Genomic DNA, 15,167 nt, shown 5'->3' with positions numbered 1-15,167 from the left:
AGATGAGAAATGACAGCAATGTGGGAAAATATGGATCTCAGCTATTACTTTTCAGTCTGCTGTTTTCACACTTGCTTTCCCCTACCTTCACTCTGCCTCTGAGTATAGAATCCGCTCATGTTTACGTCACCCATTTCTCTCCCCAACACCGTTATAATCTGGAACTCCATCCACTCTCCCCCCTGAACAGTGAATGGCAAAGGAACCAGAGAATCTTCAACTTGATTCTTGCTGTTTGTACTCAATTGTTTAGCTTTAAAATTTATTTTTTTGGACAGGGTAATAAATTACAGTAGGGAAACACTTATTTTTGCCTGCCTGACTTCTTTCTTCACATTTGTTTTCTCTTTCTCTTTTTTTTTAAAAAAAAGATCTAATTTACCCTTTTTTAACTTGATACATGCACTGGAAAATCTTTGAATATTCCTTTGCCTCTTGAATTGGGAGCAATTTATTGGAATTTATTCTGGCTCACATCCCTAATTTTGGATCCACATTGGTGACAAGGGAGGAACTGATATCTGGATTTGGACCTAATTCGGCTTAAAAGAGCATGTGAAGGTTGTGTAAGGTGTATCTGAAAACAAGTAATGTTCATCTTCTGATGCTATGCTGTTATTATTTTAGTCAATTTTAAATAAGATGTGAATCCATCTGGCCAAATGACTCGCCATGTGAGTGCTTGGCATTTTCAACATTGCCATTACTGTATAACGTTTGTCACTGGGGAAAACAGTGCACTTTACACTTATTCAGGTCACTGAACAAAATTGATAGCTATTTTATGGAGTGTTAAATTAGAAAAAGAACTAACTATATGGTGTACATCTGTTCTTGATATTTAAAATCAAATTATGGGAAATTAATTGGAGCAAAATAATGTTTCATGATGAAAATGGCAATGAAAGTTTTCGTTAGGGTGACAACTGAAGCAAGTTTGTTAACAAGAACATTTATTTTTGTTTTCATGCTGCACTTTTTTTTGTTTACAGGATTCTGTCTACATTAGGTGTTTAGAAAAACCATTTTTGACACTATCCTAAATATAATGTTGAGCTAATTGGACATAAGACTCGGCGTTTCTTTTAGAAAGGAAATCTGCCATTCTTCAATTCTGATTGGTGTGACTCCAGATCTACAGCAGTGTGTTGACTCTTAACAGCCATCTGAAATGGCCTAGAAAGCCGCTTAGTTTAAAGGCGTTTTCAACATTGTGAAAGATTTTAAAAAATAAATGCGCACAGTGTAGACTGTAGTGTCCATAACAAGAGGCCAATTGTGTTCATCTATGGTTATATTTTACAAGCAGCAGAATTTGACATGTAATTAGAACATATCTTCCATGAAGTGGCATATCTTAATATTTATCATTATTCTCCACTTAATTTTGCCTTCCATTGCTTGTTTCCAGTTGCGTGTGACGAATATCTTGTCTGAGAGTCTGACTTCAGCTGATGTTCAGCTTGAAAATGCCAAGTCTACTTTGACAAAAAACACAGTTCTTCAACAAACATCCTTTGCTTTGAAAGAGTAAGAAGAAACTTTGTAACTATTTTCTGTTGTCCCTGTAGACCGCCTGAAATGGTTAACACCAAATTTCACCATGCGTGGTCATGCTGTTATAAGTAACTTGTGTGTAATGGCTTTAGCAATGGACTGTTGGCTACATGAATTTAGAAAGCTGTTGAAAGTTTAGCTACAGCAAATAGTGCTGAGTTATTGTTAATCATCAAAGGATCACACTATGATTTTCTTGGTTTTTTTTTCTATAGTGATATCTTTGAATTAAATTTTATGGAGATAAAGCCACCAAGTGGATATTATGACTTTTCTATCAATGTGGAAGGTGATAACCGATTTATAGGAAACAGCGTGGAGGTATGTGTTTTGCTTTAATTGGCATGGATGCATTTTTTAAATCATCTATAAATATGAAAGGGCAGTTGCAGTAGCATTTATTTTGTTGAATCTGATGTAAGTTGTTGTAGTTGTATGCTCGTAGAATCCTAATTTCATTTTATAACGTCCTGGTCCAAAGAATTATCATGCTGGACTTGTAACATTAACTCTGTTTCACTTCCCACAGATGCTGCCACCTTGGCTTTGCCCTGATAGCCTGCTGTCTGCCATATATAAATCTGATCTTCCTTAGTTAACATCTTGCTTTAATTTTCTTCCTGTCACTCCTCCTTTTCCCCCAGGTCGTTAGGCTTCATCCTCTCTTTGGTTGTACCGTAACGTTTGCAAACAGTGTTTAAAGATAAATAGGTTTATGGTTGTCCTGTCTGAATGTTTTGTAACTTTTGCTTCCTTCACTGAAATGCCAAATCTTGCCTTTACAGTTTAGTTGAAACTATGTCCAGCAGGCCACAAGAGTGTAAACTTGATGACTTGATAACATGAAAAAATTATTAGATTCCATATTCTGCATCCACCAGAAAACTGGTCATGCACATAAAGTAAAAGAATTAAATGGTGCTGAACAGGCATCTTTATCCTGGGTTACCAAGCATTATAATATCAAAGTCTCTTTCTGGCAAGCTGTAATACAATGACTGGTAGTCTGGCAGCTCAACAGTGTTATTTCAGTTTTATATGTAACCTGGTTCTTCCACAGCATTTCTGTTGAACTTGTATTGATTCACTAATGCGGCTTTGCCATATTTGAACTTGTTTTCTATAGTCCTACCTTTAAAATTTCAATTTCAAAAGTACAGAATCTTAGAATCACCTTCTGTTGTGTGCCATAAGAAATGATGTGCCTTCTGTAATAGTTTAAATATCAGTTTTTTTCATCAATTCTGACAATTTGACTGATCCAACTCATGCTGCTTCCATGTTATGAGAGTGCAGTCACACATAAGTGTGGAAGATAGTTCATTTCTATATACAGTTTGTCTTTAATGTTGTAAAAACTGGTCCACTGGCTTGTCACTTGTCAGAATTTGAAAATTGTCATTCACAAACACATAGTCCTTAAAAGAATCCCATTTCATAACAGTAGTTAGAAACTTAGGAGCAAGCGTAGACTATTTGCCCCTTCAAACCCCCTCTGTCATTCAAATTGATCATGGTGATCCTGTGACTTAGTGCATATTCCTGCCTTCGCTGAAGATTCTGCTGTTGGCTATACATCATGGCTGAGGGGCACCCTCGAGCACCCTGACTTCTCTTTCCAAACTGTTCTCACACAGTTGCCTCTTTAAAACTTTGTTCCTTTTCCTATCTATTAGGACTTCTGTTGACAGTTTTCTTACATAGTAGTGATTTATAAGTCTTTAACTTGTCAAATTTTTTGATCTTAGATCAAAGTCAAGGTTGCCACTGAAGTCGATATCACTAACGTTGATCTCTCAGTAGTTGACAGGGATCAAAGCATTTCACCAAAGACCACCAGGTAAAGCAAAGTAGTATTAAATATACTGAAACATTTGTAGTAATATGTGCCACTTCTGAAATTAAAATAATGTTTTTGAATTTTTTCAGTACATAGATAATTGAGAATATTTTTAAAATTTAGTTTTCAATATTAATTCCCATTAGGGTGACTTATCCATCAAAAGCCAAGGGGCTTATTACTGCTGACAGTCACCAGAGCTTTGCATTATCATTCCAATTGACAGACGTGAATACTGGCACTGAGCTTACTCCACATCAAGTATGTATTATACAGTTTAATGCCAACTGTCTCTTTTCATTTGTCTTTTGAAACAAGGATGCAGTTTTACAGTCTTGTCTGTTTAGACTTGCAGAGTTTCTGTTCTAGAATTAGAACGCACAAATCAATGAATTGGTGCTCAAACTTATTTTGGGCAAATGCCCATTTTAATATTAGTCCAGATCAGTGGGCAGAATTTTTCAGGGTTGCCAAAAGAGGCGACCATCCACCCTGGGAAGAGGTAGGAGAGAGACATGTTGGTGGCATCCAATTAGAGGCTGTTGGATTACTTCAAGCCCTAAGGCCTGCCAGTTCAGTGAGAGGATCAGTACTCCAGCAAGCAGTGGCCCATGCTGAGGCTGCAATTTCAGAAGCAGGGTATCTCAAATAGGAGGACCTTTTTGGAGGGGAGGGAAGTTTAATGCAGTAAAGCATTGTCCAGACATGCAGACTCCAGCATTCAAGTGTGGGAAATGGTGCTCTGTAGTGCATTGCATTGGAGGTGACCACTGTCACTGTTCAGCCCTTCTATGATCTGTGGAATGCTTATCAAGAAGGCTCCCGTCACCATCCTGAGAGATATCCTGATTCAAGTAAAATTCTCACCTTAATTAGCCCTTAATTAGCCACTATTCAAAGGTTTTACCAAGGATCCCAGTGCTGGAAAAACACTGGCTGAGAGAAGGCCTCAGGCATGCCTCCTGATGATTCTCTCCACCATATTGACAGCATTCCCAGCTCCGAGAAGTTAGGATCACTCGCTAATTCCAAAGGAGCAAAACTATTTTGCCAGCCAAGGCAACATATTTAGGAACGTTGTTCTGATGGAAGGACATCAACTTGAAACATTTTAACTCTGGTTCTCTCTATGAATGCTGCCTGATCTGCTGAACATACCTAGACATTTTTGTTTTTGCTTCTGTCCACAGAATTTGTTAGACTGAATTTTTTTTTCTGAACTATGCTTTTTGTTTAAAGAATTGCTACAGTATTCTCCACTAAGCATCTATATTCTTTTGCCTGATTTAAGGTTGAAACAAGAATTTTGCATTCACCCACAGTGCTTTAAATACTGTTGTAGCCAAATTTCTATATAAACTCCACTTTTCCTGCTGTTCAACCTCCTCCCCAGACCAGTAAAATGTTATAGCAGTCTTCATAATTCCAATGCCAAATTGGGCTATTTTTAGGAATGATTTTGATATCTAATGTCTAGCGAGTTTTGAGATCTAATATCTAATGTCTCACTTTTGTTTTGTATTGGAAGCTGGAGTCATCCAAAAATCAAAATGACCAAACAACAAATTTCAGGAATTGAAGAAATCTGCTTGCAGTTTTCCTTAAAACTTTGAGCAAACTGTCCTGCCATTGGTGCAAGGCCTATAAGCTGCAGAGTTACAACGTTATGAAGTTTCGTGCATTATGCAATATTTAGTTATGAAAATGCCACACTTTCTGTGCAGAAATTGATTGAAGTAAAATATTGACCTTCTCAATAACTTGCTTGTGCAGTATTAAATTCCACGGTACTTTGTATGTTTTAGACTTTTGTACGTCTCTACAATCAGAAGACTGATCAGGAGGTCGTATTTGTGGCTGAACCAGATAGTAAAAAGGTGTACAAGTTTGACCTAGATGTGGCAGAGAGAAAATCTGAATTTAACTCAGTTTCTGGAACCTATTCCCTCTTTTTGATCATTGGAGATGCAACAATTGAAAACCCAATTCTCTGGCACCTGGTAAGTCTGTGTTCTCTGACTGAAAATTATTTACTGTTTCAAGATGAGTGCAATGGTAAAGCTAATGGCTTTTATTTTAATGAGCTCACTAATTTTCTGACTATCTTTGCATTGCTTGGACACATTTGATAAACCAAGACTTGAAGTTTTGCAATTCCTTTTTTCTCTGCTGCTAAGTTTATAATGATACTGTTTAAGGTCATGTTTTCATTTTAATATGGCAAATATATGCCCTTTGCTTTCTGGTTGAGTGCTGACATTACAAAGCTGTTTTACAGTTGACTGAAAATAACCAGAGTGCTTAAGTGTGTTTTCCCAAAGAAAAACTGCCACTATTTTATCTCACTTGTTGCAGGCAAGGTTATTTTAATATCTTTGTCTAAAGCAGGTAAAGTAAAAAGTAAAATATGATCACTAACTTTTTTTAAGCATATCTATGTTCTCAAGCTGAGAGGGTATTATGCGAGGCAAACCCCATCCATTAAAGCTCATGTCACACACATTATCAGAACGTACAATTGTGTTTTTCATTACTGAATGACATTCATAGTTTGAGCTTTCTTTTGTACTACATGATTCCAGAGCAAAATTCACATGCCCTATATTGAACACTAATTCATTGTCAGTGAAATGACCTAATATCACACCGCAAAGGAAGGAAATGTTCCATGATTCAGGACAGTCAGAACTCCATCTGATTGAACATGAGTGAAGAATGTATTGACAGAGTAACTGTGCATTGAGTCCAGTTAAAATATATGCATCCAGTTTTTAATAAAAATCTGAGTTTGGTGATCTATCTTATTTAATATTTTCAAATGTGATCAAGGTAGTAGAAATGGTAAGAGTTTATCCCTTAATAAGCAAATTTTTATCATTTTTACTTGTAGTTCCTCATTGATTATAAAACAACTTTTTTTGGTTGTTGAAAAATATTCATTTCATAGGATGGCTAAGTCCAATAGAATCCTTTTGTCAGGAATTGGATTGCCATTGCCTGTAGTTCAGTATATTTGATGCATTGTATACACTGTGTATTCTAATATTTACAAATAATTAAAAACCACAACTATTGTATTTGCCAGTCCATCTGTTTTGCTTTTTACTGACTGAAATAATTACTTCCATGGAATTCTATGAAGGAGTCTTGTCATTTTTCAACTCGAATCAAATCAAGGTATAATGGCAATTGTTTATTAATCCTAATACGCAATGTCCTGTAGAATTTAGCATGCTTGGTGCAAAATTTCCAAAGAAAATTGATTGGAAATGGCTATTTAAGGTATTTTACTGAAATTCATCATATAAAAATTGTTAGGCACGCCATTTCTGCCCAATGTGTGAGAATTATTAACCTACAGCAACTGTTACTGTTAAAGTAGCAGTTGTCAAACATCTTGTGGTTAGTTACAATTCTTTTGCTATCAAACTGGCTTTTTGAAAACTACTAGTTTTCAATGCACTGAGGTAGTAGGAACTGCAGATGCTGAAGAACCTGAGATAATAAGGTGTAGAGCTGGGTGAACTCAGCAGGCCAAGCAGCATCGGAGGAGCAGGAATGCTGATGTTTCGGACCCAGACCCTTCTTCTGAAACATCAGCCTTCCTGCTGCTCTGCTGCTTGGCCTGCTGTGTTCATCCAGTTCTATGCCTTGTTATCTCAGTTTTCAATGCACTAGCTGGATTTCAGACTGTGTTTCCAGTCCTCCTTTAAGATGTCCTTTAAAACCAACTTCTTTAACCAGACCTGTCCAAATATCTCCGTGTGTTTTTATTTCACTGCACTCCTATTAAGGACCTTGGAATGATTTATGTTCGAGAAACTATGCATGTATATTATTCTTATGAACTGGATCAAGGTATGTTTGGCATTCAGTAATTTTCTTTGGTTGGAGTAAAGCTATAATGGGAAAAATGCGCCATTTGAACAACATTAAAGTAATTCCTTGGCGGGGGGGGAGGAAATTGCTTGACATGCCTTAATCTTTCAGGTTCTAAACATGTGTTTTAGATAACTTAACCTTGCATGAAATGTTTTAGTTGTTTGTAATTCAAATGCAAAAACTAGAAAGTCAGATTATGACTAAGGCTTTTGATGTGATTTTTTTTTCAATCTACGCAGTAAATCTATAGATATATATTTTAATTCCCTTCATAGGCTGACGTTGCAATTAAGTTTCCTGATGAAGAGGCTCCAACTCCTGTGCAGACTCAGAATGTCTTTGCCCCCAAGCCTGAAATTCAGGTAGTTACTAGTAAAGTAGCTGTAAACAAATGTCATTAAAATAAAATGTTGTCTTGATAGAATATTATACTGTCCATTAGAAAAGCAAGACATTTTAGTGTGCACAATGAATTGTACTAATTACATAACTCATACTACATGTGACCATCCTTAAGATGATACCATGTTTTGGACAGAGGTGGGGACAAACATGCAGGTGATGTCACCAAATCCAATCGATGCATCGCTCTAACCAACAGATCAATTTTAAAACACATACAACTTATGCAATCAATAACCTGAAGAGTGGCGCAAATGAAATCTATAGAACAGGATCCATGACCCACTAGCCATTGCCAGGACAGTTGTCAGATCTAAACTGTTCTTCATGGTGCTTCTAGCTGTGACCTATCAGATCCCATTGCTCATCAATGCAACATATTAATTCATCAAAGTTTGAGAAGAGTAAAGTTCAGTATATATTGCCAGTGTGAATAAATTTTGTCTTAATCAAATATGTTCGGCCTTAGTCAATAGATAGCAATTTTCCTCTTCAAAAATCGCAGTGTCCTGTTGCTTCAGTTATTCCATCTCTGCGCTGTAATCGCTATTTGCTTAATGGAATATTTAATGATTTCGTCTCGCTCTTAATGTAGCATCCAAAATTAATGATCCTGAAGGCTATCCAACCTGAAGAAATGGTCTTTCTCTAAAGTCTCCCCATCTAACTGTAATTTCACATTTCTGAAGTTATTTTATGCTGTTTGGTTCTCTATGGTTTTATCATTTTAATAATCAGACTGCAAGTTTACTATAAATTTCTTATTCTCTGCCCCTGACCCCAAAATCCCCATTGCCCTCAACAATAGCTTTGACTGTATGCCTGCTGATTTTTGGGAAACTACAGATTTGGATTGCTCTGTTCAACTACATTCTTCACTATCATTGTATTTAAGCTTATTCACACATTACTGTATCTTTTTCCAGCGTAATTGTAATTTTTATTATTTTAAATATACACCCCTGTATATTAAATTTCAGCTGCCATCTTGGCACACCAATCACTTATCTACCAGGGATTTTGCAGTTTTTTGACCTTAACTTCAATTGTCAGACTTCACCTCCCATGTTCTCGGTTATGAATGCTGGTAGCACAGCATGGCAAGATTAGAGGGAACAGTTTGATATTTTGGGGTTGGTATCCCTTGTTTGAACTTGACCCGAATGTTGATCTGCATGATTGGTGTTAATTATCCTTTCTTCCAGGAAACTTCAAGGTCAGGAGTCTGTTCCACCTTGTTACCTCCTTTGTCCCACCTCTTTTTGCCTACTGCTAATATCACTGCAAGTTAGTCATCTTCTGTTCTCCACCAAAGTACACTTTCATGCCAGAGAGTGATTTTTAAATCTGAACTGTCATCTTTCTGTACTGAGTGAATTAAACAGAATACCTGCTTTTGACGTAGGTATTGTCAGCCTGATCCATTGTTTCTTTGTCATCTGGCAAACTTCCACCACCATGTAACCCCCAGCTTTCCAAACCCCATCCCCCAGTTTTCTTCCCGCTCTTTCATAAGGAGTTGGTCAACGAATGGGACGTATCGTTCAATGAACGTGCATGTTTGCAAGTAGATTCAATTCTCTGCTCTGGGCCTCTTCTTTGTAAAGCATATATGTGAATTTTGGAAAGTAGAAACCTATCCATTTAATTGATTATCTTGAAATAGCATTTCAAGAGTTTGAACTTAGAATGGCATCCATAAAAATGCAAATATATCGATCGTTTTAATGTATGGCCACAATCTTTAATGTTGATCTTCTTTTAAAACTCTGCTTGTTTTTAATATAGTAAGCTTTTAAACATTATTCTCTTCACAGCACCTGTTTCGAGAGCCTGAAAAGAAGCCACCCATTGCAGTCTCGAATACTTTCACTGCACTTGTTCTAGCACCCCTCTTGCTGCTTATAATTCTGGTAAGTAGTAACTTTGTCTGAGTTTTGACTGATTCCAGTGAACTGGTTTCAACTTAAGCAAGAAAAGACTTTTTAACTGCGGAATTTTGCTGAGCCCTTTTAGGGAGCAATGAATTGCATATTGTAATATTAAAACTAAAGATTATTCAATGTCATCACTTGTTAGAAAAATGCTCTTGTAATTAAAAGCATAGGTTTTCAGTTCATTACGGAGCCTTTTGGGAAATGTCATCAAAGCCTGCTGACACTCTATTCTAGCTGTTTGAGAACTTTATTTATTTCTTATTCATACATGGGATGTGGGCATTACTGACATAGCAAGCATGTGTTGCCTGTCCCTAATTACCTTTGAGAAGGCGATGGAGTTGCTATCATGAGATGCTGCAGCCCACTTGATGTAGGTACACCCAGAATGTTGTTACGGACCGTGTTCCAGGATTTTGACTGAATGACAATTAAGGATCGCCAATGTATTTCTGAATCTAGTTAGGTAGTGGCTTGGAGTAACTTGCTGATGTTGACGTGCATCTGCTGATCTTGTCCTTGTAGGTAGTCACACCACGGTAGTTTTTTACAGCATGGACAGAAGCCCATTGTGTCCACAATGGTGATTGAGAATGTATCTATTCCAAGTGTATTTTCCAGCACTTGGACCATAGCCTCTTGTGCTGTGCTGTGTTGTTTCATATACTCATCTAAAAGCTCTTAAATATCTTGAGGGTTCTTGCCTATATCCCACTGTAAGGCAGAGTATTTTAGATACCCTCAACACTCTGGGTGAAAAGAAATCCATCAAATTCCCTCCAAACCTCCTGCTGCCTCACTTAAAACTTTACCCCCTGTTAATTGACCAGTCCATGTGAGGAAAAGTTTCTCAAACTTTGTGCACCTTGACACCCACACTCTAACCCCCAGCTTTCTCTGCTCTAAGGAGAACAGCCCCAGTTTGTATCTTCAGAGTTGAATTATTTCAGCTTCATGAATCTATCCTGCGCTCTCTCTAGTGCATTCACATCATTCCTATTGTTAGTGACCTGAATGGTACACGGTACTCCAACTGTGGCCTAACTAACATTATGTACAGTTCAGTCAGAGCTCCTTACTCCTGTATTCAATGTTTTGATTAATGAAGGCATTCTTAACCACCTTATCTACCTTTCCTGCTGACTTCAAGGATCTATGGGCATGCATAGCAAGGTCCCTCTGATCCACTGTACTTCAGAGGGTCCTAGCATTCCTTTTCTTTGTTAGTCCACCTAAAATGCATCACATCACACTTTTCAGAGCACTACCATGTAAATTTTTGATCTGTGACTTTCCAGTATGCTGCCATGACCTGCCCGCAGGTCTTGTCCGGGACATTTTAGGCTGGGGTGTTATTGAAAGCGTACCAGAATTAGATCCTTCCCACTCCCTGTGTGCAGGTGTCGATAGACCTGAATAAGTTAGCAGTGGATTGTCTCTCTGGCGATGCAGACCCAGAAAGTTGTGTTCTGAAACCACAATTACGGATTGACTGCTACTCTGTTTCCTCAGTGGATCAGGTAGACAATCAGCAGAAGAAATTCCCAGTGAAGGAAAGATTTCTAGAGTGTAAATAGTGGTCTAGTGGTGTAAATACTTAAGTTTCTGATTACATTTTGAGATTGACTGTTAACTTCAGTAGAACAGGATCCACAGTTTCCTCTGTTCAATTGAATCAGTCATGATCAGAGTTTCATGAGAAGTTGAACTGATCATTCCAAACCCACTTGCTCAATAACTGTTGCTGGTTCTAAATTATGCTCTTTTGCTCAGTGTCCTCTGGAGTAACGTACATACAATTTTTAAAATCTTCATGCATACTGTATTTTACGGTGACAAAATTGTCATTTTTATGTCTATTCACGTAGATTTAATTAAAAGGTTTTTAAAATGGAATATGTTTAGATTCAATTTGGTCTGTGGTTTTCTTTTCAAATGTTATATGAATGATTTGCAGTACAGAACTATTATTTTTATACGTTTGTTTCTTAAATGTTAATTTAGAGTTCCTAAATGGAATGGGAAGACTAGTTTGAACATTAGGAATTTGTTTCTTAACCTGTAATTAATTAATTAAGCTTTTGTCTTTTAGTGATGATTGAGATTGTCCAATTAAATAATGATGAGTTTCAGTTTGAAATTAGTTGTACCAATTTCACAGTAAAGGATGGAGATAACTCAACTCAATTTCTGCAGTAACTTTAGTAACTGCATAACTTTGGCTGCTATCAGCAAGGATTTTTAGTAAGTGGTCTAGCTAGCACATGAGAAAAACCTACATGTTTATGATAAAATCCAAACCGTTGCATGCGTTTCTGGAAAAGCAATTGTTACATTCAGCATTATGCCAATGCATTTTCCTGGGAAGAATCTAAACTCTTAAATTGTCTCCTTTTTTTAATGACCTGAAGCTGTAGCTTTAATTTGCAAGATAATAAAGTGTGAAGCTGGATGGACACAGCAGGCCAAGCAGCATCTCAGGAGCACAAAAGCTGACGTTTCAGGCCTAGACCCTCTCCCATTATCTCCACTTTAATTTGCAAGATTAGTTGATCATCAGTGCGAGGCTTTGTTCCCATGCTGATTCATATTAACTAAGCAATGTCTAAGTAAATAATATCTTAATGTCTATTACAAGTATAAAAGGTAAAATTGGAAGTGTACAAAATACATGTTTTTAAGAACCAGTATAAACAAATGGAGATTTTCAACTATCAGTTATTAAACTACTTTGCAACCCGCTTCAGAACCAGCACTGCAGAAAGTAAACCTGACTTTGGAAAAAGTGACATTGAACTGAAGAATCAGCATTATCTTTGTAAAATAAGGACCTTAGAAATATATAATTTCAGTATGTGATAAACAGTTTGCACAGAAATGGCATGTACTTCATGAAGACTTGTGATTACAGATGCCTTCAGGGCTTCATTTCAGGGTTTTCTTGATAATTGGCAAGTTCAGATCACAACTTCTTCTGATCCATTGTATTATTATTCTAAGATGGTTTGTGACCCACTTTTTGGGAGTGTGGGTGTGAGTTAGTTATCTGTAGCAATATGCTATCAGCAATCTTAGGCAGCCTAGTGAGTCAAGATCTCCCATGTTTTTCTGTTTTTGCTTGGGCATCCCAGGATTTAACATTATTGGCAGAGGACATAACTGAAAGCTGCATCACTGATGGATGTGATGGGCTTTGTTTGCCGTCCTTTACATTTGCCCTGTACAAAGTTGTCGGTTAGAAGGATGAGATGACATCTTTTAAAGAAGGCATGTTAAGCTCTAAATCGTGATATATTTTAAGACTGGTTTGTGTTTTTGAAAATAGTATATTACCTTTGCAGATTGTGTTTTTAATTTTAAACAAAATGTTTTCTGCAGTGGATCAAACTTGGTGTCAACATCTCTAATTTCACCTTTTCTCCGAGCACCATTATCTTCCATTTGGGCCATGCTGGTGAGTTTTTAGCAAGTTAACGTTGATTTGATATAAGTGAACACGGTTATGATGAGCTTAGAAAAGATAGACAAAGGAAAACTCCTATCAGCTAACTGGCTGTTAGTCCTTGTACACAACCTGAAGGTTTTGGGGAAGATGGCTAGAGGAGGAAAAACTATTCTTTTTAAATGCATTAAGTGGTCATGATTTAGAAATTGTTTACAAGAGTGGTGGAAGTAAAGATAATCAATAATCAAATAAATCCAATTGGCACTTGAAGGTAATAAAATTGTGAGGTCAGCTATAAGAGGGGAAAAAGTACTAAATGGATTACTCTGCAGAGAGCTAGCATGGATCTTTCGGGCTATATTGCCTCTTCTGCAACCTGAATGGCTATGATCAGCAAACGTGGTACATTCAACATTTTTTTTAAATAAACTGGTATCAGGAACTTGCATCAGAATAAAAAATGGACCAAGTACTTAATAATTTTTCAATTAAACGTGTGCCCATGTACTGAACTTAACTCTCTCAAAAAGGAATAAAAAATTGCATCTGTTAGATAGTTAAAATTATGCACAAAATTGCCTTTTGTTTCTTTCTACTCCTTCATAAAAATTTTTCTATTTATTTTGTCAATACCTGGATTTAAATCTGATATTATGCCTGCTAGAACTCTAAACTGAAATTGGATTGTGCGATTGTGCAGAGCATTGATGTGTCTAATTTCCTACAATGGGCCAGTATTTAATCGCAATGATGGAATATGCTGTATATTTCTGCTCAAAAGTGGATCAAAATTATTTGAAGGAAAGCTGGAGAACAGATCTGTAAATCTTCTTTTAAAATCTGAATTTTTCCCCCTAATGTAGTGGAAATGTTGCATCTACGTACCCATTCGTTTGTAGGTTTTGTTTTGTGTTCTACACGCTCCAACAAGAGCATTATGTTCGGAAATAAAATGTTTTTCTATTGTAATTGAATTTAATTTTCAAAATCGAGTTGGAAAATTTGAAGCTGTTTCTAATTAACTTGGTTGACTATTACATATTGTGCCAGACAAATGAATATTCAACGTTCAGATAACACTTGGCCCTTACCCCATTCAATCAATCTTGAGACAGAATGAAAGACAGCTTCCCCACTTAACTTTTGGCTATGTATGGTTATTACTGAACTGTCAAATCAGAGGATCAGAATGAGTTTGAATTCAGTTCAAAAACAATAAAAATCTAATAGTGTAAGAAAAAATTGTGACCATAGCAATAAGATTGTTATAAAATCACAACAAATTCCCCAAATTTGTTTGGAAAATTAAACCCGCTGTAGTTGGCAGCATACCAGGTTGATAAAAGACTCCATTTTAATTCCCTCTAAAATGGCTATCCAACCTGCACAGTAGGTGTTCAATAAGGTGATGAACACTGTGTCCTCTAAGGTGATTTAGGAAGGGGAATCAAATCCCAGCCATGCTATCAATGCTACTGTCTTGAGAGATTTTTTTTAAACTTTTTTGTTCAAATTGAAAGAATCATTTTGATATGAAAGCAACAATCTCACGTACAGTTTTAAGTATTACTCAGAGGACATACATTAGCGTAACAGACAGATTCATTCTTGGAGATATAATCCTAACATAAGTAATGAATTTAGTGTTTAGAAAACTTTCCCAAGAAGTCTCCAACCAGTACTGTTAAAAGTGGGATATAACCTCAATGGGAGGGACAGGTAAGCAAACACCCACCTGAAATCCGTCATGGAGCAAATCCTTGCATTCAGTTCTGCATTCCACAGTTTCCCTTCCCACAGTAATGCCAGATTAAAGTGTCCCATATCCCCATGCTGCTAGACTCCAGCAGCCCTACTGCAACATTGCTAAAGTCCAGGATCCCGTTATAATTGACTAAAAATTCTGGTTGGGCAATGTCTTTGTTTCTTCAAAGTGTCACTTAACAAGGTAAATATTACCTTAAATATGTTTATAGGGCAAACTATCAATATAAGACAGAATGCCTTTTACACTCTGTGAACTATATGATGAGAGGTCCGCTTGTTAATGTTTTAAAAGATCTTAAAATGGGACATTAGCCATTTAACTATCTCTGAAATAACC

At 36.7% G+C, this 15,167-nt stretch overlaps 1 protein-coding gene across 3 annotated transcripts in view; it reads left to right on the top strand.

Annotated features, from left to right (window-relative positions):
* The window catches only part of rpn2 (ribophorin II), a 56,165-nt gene that overhangs the window by 26,381 nt on the left and 14,617 nt on the right, over window positions 1-15,167 (top strand). For all 3 annotated transcript variants that reach the window (XM_059652764.1, XM_059652765.1, XM_059652766.1), the window contains 8 exons: window positions 1,412-1,530; window positions 1,773-1,878; window positions 3,306-3,397; window positions 3,544-3,658; window positions 5,203-5,397; window positions 7,555-7,641; window positions 9,499-9,594; window positions 12,997-13,072. In XM_059652764.1, coding sequence (XP_059508747.1) covers window positions 1,412-1,530; window positions 1,773-1,878; window positions 3,306-3,397; window positions 3,544-3,658; window positions 5,203-5,397; window positions 7,555-7,641; window positions 9,499-9,594; window positions 12,997-13,072 — 886 coding nt within the window. The remainder of the gene's footprint in view (window positions 1-1,411; window positions 1,531-1,772; window positions 1,879-3,305; window positions 3,398-3,543; window positions 3,659-5,202; window positions 5,398-7,554; window positions 7,642-9,498; window positions 9,595-12,996; window positions 13,073-15,167) is intronic.

The sequence above is a fragment of the Stegostoma tigrinum genome, chromosome 19 (genome assembly GCF_030684315.1).
Source record: "Stegostoma tigrinum isolate sSteTig4 chromosome 19, sSteTig4.hap1, whole genome shotgun sequence".
In the NCBI taxonomy this organism is placed as follows: Eukaryota; Metazoa; Chordata; class Chondrichthyes; order Orectolobiformes; family Stegostomatidae; genus Stegostoma; species Stegostoma tigrinum.
Note: the sequence above shows the minus strand (reverse complement) of the source record. Positions and strands in the feature narration are given on the sequence as shown.